Source organism: Apis dorsata, unplaced genomic scaffold (assembly GCF_000469605.1).
Source record: "Apis dorsata unplaced genomic scaffold, Apis dorsata 1.3 scaffold_8, whole genome shotgun sequence".
NCBI lineage: Eukaryota > Metazoa > Arthropoda > Insecta > Hymenoptera > Apidae > Apis > Apis dorsata.
In genome coordinates this window covers 768729-778221 of record NW_006263311.1, presented here as the reverse complement: position 1 = coordinate 778221, position 9493 = coordinate 768729, and the positions used below count along the sequence as shown (strand labels likewise).

Below are 9493 nucleotides of genomic sequence, written 5' to 3'. Positions count from 1 at the left end.
ACTGCGATTACAGATTCTTCCATGGTTTTCGTTTTTTTTTTTTTTTATTCTTCTCCCTCTCGTCAATTCGTTCGATTGCGTCGTGAATGCATTTTTTCGCTTGGCATCGTCGATTAAAGGAATTACAGGCTGCCGAGTGTGCGTGAATGTGTATGTATGTGTGTGCACGTGTGTGTGTGTGTGTACGTGTATGCGTGTATATGTGTGTGGACAGACGACGAGCCATTTTCGTATTTAATCTCTTTCTACTCTTCTTCGTGCATTGTTCTCTTGGTAATCGCTCGCACCGCTCGATGTTTCCGTTTCCGCTATACCGTGACATTTGAACTTTCCGTTTATTTAGCTAGTCTCTGTTGTGTGTCGACGACGCGGCAGGAGAAACATGGCGTCGTTCGTCGTTCGCGAAACCGAGCGAAACTAACGCGTCGAAAGAGAGCCAGGAGAAAAATGAATCGATGGCTTTTTCCCTTTTTCTTTCTTTCTTTCTTTCTTTCTTTCTTTCTTTCTTTCTTTTTTCTTTTCTTATTTGTCCATTTGCCTCTTTTTCACCAGTATCGACGTCACTTTCTCTTTCAGGGAGGACCAGAAAAGACCGTCGGAACGAAGTTGGCGGGGACGCGCGAAGGGCAAAGCGATTCGGGCACAGTCGAAGGAGGGGCGGAGGGGGAGAGGGGAGGCATCGAAGCCGACCACCGGACTGTGACAAGACCCGAATCGAATTCTATTCGCAGCCCCGGAATTCAATTCGCGACGAGGTTGTTGCGTCCGAACGAAATCTATAGTTTTGCTCCACGCGTCTCTTTTTTCCGTTTCTCTCCGCGTCTCGCGTTTCATCGATGCTCGCGATTCTAGAGAAACCGATTCCTTTGATCATTTTTTTTTCTTTTAAAGCGACTCTCTATCTTCGTTTCAACGGATACTCGAAAACGATTTATCGAAATTGAATAACGCGGGACTTAATCGTTAAATTATTTGTAGGAAAAACAGTAAAAATCCTCGATCTTCTCGATTTCTTCTCGATCTTATTCGCGCGAAGAACTATTGTCTTATGTGTATATATATATATACATTATTTTACTTATGTTAAACTTCCGTTTTGGCAGTGGGAATGTATGCAATTTTTTTTTTCGCTTTCTTAACTTCAACCGATCTCATCGCAAATTTAATGAAAATAAAAATCGCCGAATTCGAATTTTTCGTTTTCGAAACGCAGAGAAGATTTATGGAAGGGGCGGCAGCACTCGAGTAACGGGGGATTCGAGTTAGCTTGGAAACGCCGCTACACTCGATCGGTGAAGGATAAAAAAGAAAACGAGAGTAAAATCGGCGCGAGCGCAAATAAACGGGACTCGCGAGGCGAGGGATCGAATCTGTTGCCGCTTAATGGACCACGACCTGTCCGTTAGTTTCGCGTAGTTTTCGAAACCCGAGCTAACTTTTCCCCCGTTTCATTCCTCGAGGCCCACGCGCGATTATTCTCCTCCCCTCTCGAGAGCCGTGGCGCGAGTCGTTCCGTTTCATCGGGCGCACGCGTATCGGCTCCAACTTCCTTCGTCGCTTCGCCCCTCGACCAAAACTTGCCGAACGTTGACTGGCTCCCGGATCGAGTTTCGAGGTTATACGCTACTTTTCTCTCCTCCTCCTCCTCCTCTTTTTCCTCCTTCTCCTTTTCCTTCTCCTCGTAACTCTTACCACTCTCTGGATCCCTTTCGACCGTTGTTCGCGTAATCCAAGTAGTTGGAAGAAAGAACCGCCACCGTGGGTAGGTAGGAACGCGAAGGTGTGTTGTGACGAGGGGATGGGGGAGGGTGGTAGGATTCGATCGGACGCGAGAACGAAAGATACTTTCTGCAGGGATGTCTGCGAGGATGATCACACATCGAAACACACACAAATAGAAAGTGAAAACTCGTGGTCGTTTTCAATTTCGTATCCGCGGACGGGGTAGTGGATCCCGGTATCCTCCGATGATCGGCGAACCCTATTTTATATATATATATATACCAGCGCGTTTAAAAAAAAAGAGAAAAAAAATGACGTCGCTCGTCGAGGTGCGCAGAATCGCAGGCGCGGGGAGGAGAAGAAAGGAGTAATGTACACGGTAGTAAAAAGGAGTTTCGTTTCGAAAAAGGAGTTTCGGCGGAGAAGGGGATACGATATTTCGAAAGTTGGGCGGTACACGGTTCGCGGATCATCGAACGGGAGGAACGACGATAAAGTTTGTACACGAGGGTTGCTCGAAGCTGGATCATCGCCTTCCACGAGCGGCGGAGAGTAATTCGGTGCCGTGCCTCCGCCCGTTTACGAGGGAAATCAGCGATGATCCGGCGTTCGATTATCGATCCGTATCGAAGGATCGTGGTTGGGATGGGAGCTACTCCGCCCGCGAAACTCGATTTCCACGCGGCAAACGCGATTACTAGATCCAGCGCGCGTCGGTGTTCAGGTGAGAGAGAGTTGGAGCGCCGCGCGTTTAAGCGGCGTGTAACTATCATCACCCGGCCACAATTTATAATACAGACGCTATGTACAGGTTCCCGTCGTATTTCGCCATCGACGCTAATACCCTCGACGCTCAACCGACGGCAAACGGACAGATCTAAACGACATCGGTTCGTCACCCGGTTTGTGTTAACTTTCGATCACGAACGTCTTTTCCTTCCGATGTCCTTTTCCTTCCTCTCGTTAAGACCGATCTTCTCGATTTCTCTCATCGTCGCGCGAGATGAAGAGGTGCGCGCGATCGTGTGATTCCTTACAGGAAGCGTTTTACGTTCGGCGTGTGTACGATTTTATACAGTGAATTGCAAAACGCGAATGGTTATGGAATGGGTAAAGTAATAAAACGATATGAAAAAATCAAAATTTGTTATCATGCTCCAGTTTTCCCTTAGCTTACCCCTGAATTTTCGCAACGTTTAGACTAATTCGGCTTTTACCGCGGGTAAATTGGTCGACCGGTGATCGCGATATCACGAACGAATTTGTATAAAAGCCAATCACGAAACCAATCCCGCGAGCTAAAAATCACGGAATTCATCGAATATTTGGCTCCCCTCCTCCCCGTTGGACGCCGGGAATCGATAAGCTTGATAAACGGAACGATCGTAAACATTCGGAAAATTAGAGCGCGAGAACGCGAATTCCGCTCGGTCGAAGGGCGACCGATTATTTTCGAGCGGCTCGGCAACAATAATTTCCCGTAATCGTTTTCAATCGCGAAACGTTTGCATTTCTGAGTGTTAATCGGGTGGAAAGGATTTGCTGCGACCGTTTTTCGTCCACCGTGGCGACAATGATGCATGCCCGACCGTGGTCGCCGTAATGCGCTCAACCCCTCGTAACGTTCGGTATCGCGATCGGTAACGCACCGTGTAAAACCGTGTCAACGCGTACCGCATGGCGCTTCAATGTTTTCGATGTAAAAATCACTGGCTCGCATCGAAGGGATTTCTCCCCCCGAATAAACATCCTTCCCGGATCTTTCTTTCGTTTGTTCCTCGCGCGCGATACTTTTCCACGTGACGGTTAACCAACGGGCTGCGTATCCCAAGAAAGCTCGAGGTTCTTACGAGTCGAGTCACGTTTTATTTCCCGGCGAACGTTGTCTCGCGCATCCCCCATTCCGAAGATTCGACCGATCGTAAAACGTACCGCGAGACGGTTGTTTCTCGCTTTTACGCCTCTCGTAAATCGGTTCCTCTCACTGCGGATTATCGAACCCCTCCTTTTCCCCTTCCAACAAAGAAAACCGGAAGAAATTTCTCTTCCCGGGCCCATCTTCGGTATTAGCGTCGACGTTCCTTTAATTTAAACGTTTCCTTTTCTTTCTCTCTCTCTCTCCTTTTTCTCGACCGAGACACGTACGATACCTTCCGGTATCTTCTTCTCGGGACACGCACACACATCGATCTCGATTCTTGGGACGAATCGAGCGACTCGTCTCCACGACTCGTTTCTCCTCGATCGTTCGCTATCGATGGCGTCCAAGACGAGACGAAACACGCGCACCATATTCCATTCGACACCCAATCTCGTCGAATCTCTTTCGTTTTCGTCGAAACGGCATCGAGAACTACATCGTTCGCATCGTTCCATCTTCTCTTTCTACTCGCATCACCGAATGACCAACATCAATTCGCGAATATCTCACCGGCAGGTACGAATATGTATACGATTCGATCGAACGTGAATCCGTTCCTCTAAATGAATACCGCTGAGTTTCTTGTGGGCAGTTTTGCGTAATTTGTGTAATTCGTAATTCGCGGTGCTCGATGCGTCTCCACGCATCGGTCGCGAACACAGGTTTTTCTCTCGTCGGTTCCCGTCGCGCGTCAACGCGCGCGCGATCTTAAATCCGACGGATTGATCGGTGGTCCGTCTCTAAGAAAATAAGGCGTCACAGCGACGATTCGTGCGACTCGTTACGTGTTCGACGTTTACACCGAGGAGGATATGTACAAAATGATCAGAGACACCAAAAGACAGCTCGAGGATAAAATAGGTCCCGCCGTTCCGGTCTGCATCGCTTCTGGTCGCTCGCCTGCAACAAACAAGCCATCTCGTTCTCATCCGCTCCGTATTCGCCACGCTCTTTTGTCAAACCCTGCCTTCTTATTATTATTTCAGCTACGTATATATATATATGTGTGTGTGTATATATTGAAACACGGCAGTCACGCGTAGAATGCTTTGTCTCGATCTTCTCGCGCGACGCCCTTGTATTAAATTAATATTGGAAGTTCTGGAATTCCTGGGAGTCAGCTTGCGGCGAATCGGGATCAAGGGTTAAACGTTCTTTGATTAGGAGTCGGTTCGTATCCGAGAATCACGCGGTATTCGCATTTATGTATCGTTAGATTAAATCGCTTTGGATATTAGATCGAAATTTTCCTTCTTTTGTCGCCTAATTTGCGCGCGTGTTTCGTTTAGAATTATTTAACCTGAATTAACCAAGAGAGTAACTAGCGGTGAATTAATCAGGATATTTGTTGCAACGAAATATTCTATTAATCGTGAGTTATCGTAAAATACTCTCGTATAAATTTTAACTCTGGAGGAAACAAATTTACGACACAAAATATCAGTGGAAATATTTTTTTTTTTTTTTTCAGTTTAGATTTAATTTTATTCCCCTTGGTCCTTTTTATTTTCGAATAATAAAACTCGTTAAGAAACAGGCAGAGAAAGTTATTTTTTATCATTGCATTTCAAACAAGGTTGTATACGCGGTTAGTAAAGTACCGTTCGAGAAAACATTGACATTTCACGTACGCCGATCTAATAAATAAATCATACGTTTTTTCTTTTTTTCTCTCTCTCTTTTTCCTCCTCGATATAATTTCTATTCACGGAAATTTTCAATGCGCCTCGGTCGGCCGGCTTTAAAGAAGCTTTTCAAGGAAGGAAAAAAAGATTTTCACGGTGTACGCGTCACTTTCGGAAATAAAACTTGGCGAGATTGTTTGCGTTCCTCCGTGGAGCGAAGGTATTCGAACGTGGCAAAGAATAATCCGGATTATTCATTCCACCCGATAGAATTGTATCGTTTTCGAATCGAAGTGTTTGAGAAGTGTTCGGAAAGAAAAGCGGGCGGACGAGATGAAAATAAAGGGAAGAGGAGGGGTGGGGGAGAGAGGACGAGTTTTAAAAGTTAAAGCAGACGATGTCGTGGGAAATATCTTTTCGCTTCGCGTTTTTTTTTTTATTTCTATTTCGCAAACGATACCAAGAACGCAGTTTCGAAAGACCGAACAAAAATTTCCTCGCTTGCTTCCTTCTTCCTCGCGCGATACTAATGGGAAGATATAGTTGTATACTTTTTCGACAGACCGAAATCCAATTTCCGCTCGATTTCGTTCCGCAGAATTTCTTCCAACGATCCGCGGACGTTGGAAATTCTCGTCATTTGCATACGCGCTCGGATATACACCCTTCGTTATCTATACGTTCCTCTCGAATACGTATTCGCAAGGATCGACATCGACTTGCATCAACCCCCCCACGAAGAATTTTTAATATCGATAATAATTTCGTTCCGGGCCGAACTAAGTATTCGCTCTTGCGCGCGAATAAAATTTCTCAAGCAAAACGGTGAAGAAAGAGAAACTACAACGGATCACGAGCACGGTCGAAACCGAGTATTTTATTAAAAAATACTTAGGGAGAATCGTGATGAAAAAATTCCGAAAAAATCTCGTTCCAACTTGGCAACCAAGTATTTTCTTCGCGGTCGCGCGCGTTCTATAGGGAAGGGGTGGGGGGGGGATCACGGGGAGAGGGGCAAATATTCTCGCCACGGTGAAACTCGTTTGCTCCGCGGCGGGATCGGTGAATAAACATGCAAAACTTGGCGGCCGCGTAATTGCCAAGTTCTGATAGGCTGATTGCCTGAGAGGACCCAGATGCCGGGTCGAATCTGGGAGAGGACAGGTGCGCGAGATACGAGGTCAAATTTTCCAGCTGCCAGCCGAACCGAAACAAACCCGCGAATTAATATAGTATACCGGTTCCACGAGAGAAAATTAAGAGGTAAAGCGGATGCATACGGTTTATGCAAAAACGTCCCCCTCCCCTCCCTTTGGTTCGCGGGGGATTTCGGGATACCGTCATCGAAACTTAACTCGAACCCGATCCCTTTTTTTTCTTTTTTCTTTTTTTTTTTTTTTTTTTTGTTTGGAATCGGTGATCGTAAAACTCGTTCAACGACAAATTTTGCTTAACGTCGACGATGATTTCAACGGCGAAATTCTTTGGTTTCACTTTTTTTTTTTTTTTTTTTTTGTTTTTTTTTTAGTGACTCGCTTGCAAAAATCGCGCGCAATTTCGTACAACTCGAACCTATGTGCGGGGCCATAAATAACCCCGCGTGTTATAAAAGTCGAACCACCCGTTTGTTTGAAACATGTTGCTCTGTTTTTATTTTTTTTTTTTTTTTTTTTTTTTTTTTTGTTTGGAATCGGTGATCGTAAAACTCGTTCAACGACAAATTTTGCTTAACGTCGACGATGATTTCAACGGCGAAATTCTTTGGTTTCACTTTTTTTTTTTTTTTTTTTTTTTTTTTTTTTTTGCGGAGAATCGGTATAAATATTCGATCGAGGGAAAAAATTCGTTATTGCGGATGCGAATGTTATACGCTTTCATATTTTGTTCCACTTATTACGCGTGTTTATTTCCATTTTTCCTTTCTCTCTTTTTTTTTTTTTTTCTCTCTCCATCTCGATCCACGTTCCGCGTCGAAAGATGGACGATCGTATATTACAAGATTAGGGGATATCGCGCGTTGTAAACACTCACCATTTAGGACATGAACTTTGATGGACGCCGTATTGGCGTTGCTCGGTTTGCAGCTGTACTCCCCGGAGTCGGAGGGTTGCGCCGTCTGGATAAGGAGCCAAGACGTGGTGACGTCGCCACCCTTTTCGGTTATCACCGAGACACCGCCCCTGGGACTGTCGTAGCTCAAAACATGCTCGTTGTAGTACCAAAAGATGTAAGCTGGTGGCTCCGAGCTGAAGTGTATGGCGCACGTCAAATTTATCGTGCTCCCCGCGCCAACGTACAGATCCGGACCTCCGAGTATCGTCGCTGTCGGTACTGCGATAAAAAAAGAACCACTCTGTTTCTCTTTCCCTTTCCCTTTCTCCCTTTCTTCCTTTCTCTTTTCCCTTCCTTTCTACCATTTCGAAAGTATCGTTTTCTCACTCACGTGTACTCGTAAAGATAGGTAGGAGAATTTTGTTCGAAAAGAGAGAAACTCCCCTCTCGAGAGGAGAACGAGAGAGTGCCTTGGGCCGATCTCGCGCCAACTAACGAGCCGAAACTTTTCATTCGAGAGCCAAGGTCATAGCAATTGAAATAACGAGAACCCGGCTTCGTATCGCGCTCTTCAAAATTAGGTTCACGAGTCTCTTTCTCTCTCTCTCTCTTTTTCTCTCTCTCTTTTTCTTTCTCTTCTTCGAAGATGACTCGTGATCCGAGTGTATCAATCCGAGGTTTGATACATTCGTTAATTTACGAAACGATTTCGAGTTCGCGATGGACAAGAAAGGGAGTGTTTATCATGCATTCGAGTCTAATTCTGCTGTTATTAAAAATTGTGGTCGTTTGCTGTATATAACGATGGCGGAGACTTACTGACAACGTTCAAGTAGAATTGATGCGACTTGACGGGGATGGTGGAGATCTGACATTCGTAGAGTCCCTGGTCTCTCTTCTGCGCCCATTTTATGCAAAGAGTCCATTCAGACCACTCGCTATTTTGGCCTGTATTTTGTCTGTGAAGCGCTTGGAATCGCTGATCGCTCGTGTAGGTATACGCCCCCGCCGTTAAAATGTGAATATCTCTGTACCTCACCCAGGATACCTTTGCAAACGGAATTCCAAAGTGGGGTCAATGATGGTAATCGGGAGAGATCGAATAGAAGGGGAAGGGGTTTCGAATAGACGCGATCATTGACTGAATTTCGTTGATAATGACGTACGATTCCCATCTAACTTTAAACGATTTAATCCTCCAGACTTTTATGCAGATTAGGTAAGCGGGATAACTGTTGTTTCAAAGTTTAACGAATTATCCATTTAAGTGATTATTGCCTCTTCTGCGCAAAATTTTTATCAAGTTTATTTCGAGTATTCGATTTTTCCTCGATAATCTAAAAAAAAAGAAAAAAGAAAACGAAATATAAAATACGAAAGCTAGGAAAAACTTTTAAACTCGAGTAAACATCAAAATGTTTACTTTAAAATCCAAAAATGTCGGACTACAAACTACCGAAAAATTAAACTACCGAAGAAATATACACACAATGAATACGCGGCAAAAAATTTTGGAAAATTTTCTAAAGGAAAATATTCCCGAAAAATCACGCAGAGGGACGATGAACATCGTCGGCCGATCAATATTTCAGATTCGTTTCGTCGTGGCGCGAAATAAATATTTCAAGGTGCGAAGAAGAGAAGAAGAAGAAGAAGAGCAGAGCCTCGGGAAGAAACAGAGTCGCGTTTCCGCGCTATCCGTAAACGTGCCACGGCATAATACATAATTCGATGAGGACATTTAAAGTTTTCGGGAGGGGGAGGGAGGAGTCGAGGTGAACTTTCGCGTTCTTCGGGGACGACGGTAATTTCATCAGGCCGGGTACATGTGCTCGCTCTTGGTGTGGCGGGCTCTTGCGGGGAAACGAGAAAGTAATCCGAGCAAACTCCGAGCAAAGTCCATCTCTTTGCCCCGAAGAAACTTCGTTCGCAGGGGCGCTGAAATCCCAGAAACGGAAAAACCGAAACCCCCCTCCTTCTCGTCCATTTATAGACGAATCGGTGAATCGACCGACAAGTCGAATTTCATCCCTTATCGTATTGCATTATCGCATTACGTTCTCTTCCAGGAGGGTGGAAAACTGAACTTGCCGCGGAAAAGAAAAAAAGGCAAAAGACAAAAGGACGGTGGGGAGTAAAAATGGCAATTTTGAAAAATGAAACGCCTAGTACG

At 45.1% G+C, this 9493-nt stretch overlaps 1 protein-coding gene across 4 annotated transcripts in view; it reads right to left on the bottom strand.

The window, feature by feature from the left end:
- Positions 1–9493, bottom strand: part of LOC102672911 (cell adhesion molecule 2-like) — a 53617-nt gene that overhangs the window by 2477 nt on the left and 41647 nt on the right. For 3 of the 4 annotated variants that reach the window (XM_031508716.1, XM_031508706.1, XM_006607629.2), the window contains 3 exons: positions 8140–8368; positions 7300–7599; positions 4331–4543 (listed from right to left, as the gene is read on the bottom strand). In XM_031508716.1, the coding sequence (XP_031364576.1) occupies positions 4440–4543; positions 7300–7599; positions 8140–8368 (633 nt within the window). In that variant the 3' untranslated portion in view covers positions 4331–4439. Of the gene's footprint in view, positions 1–4330; positions 4544–7299; positions 7600–8139; positions 8369–9493 lie in introns of those variants that run through there. The other variant, XM_031508711.1, reaches the window with a different exon arrangement.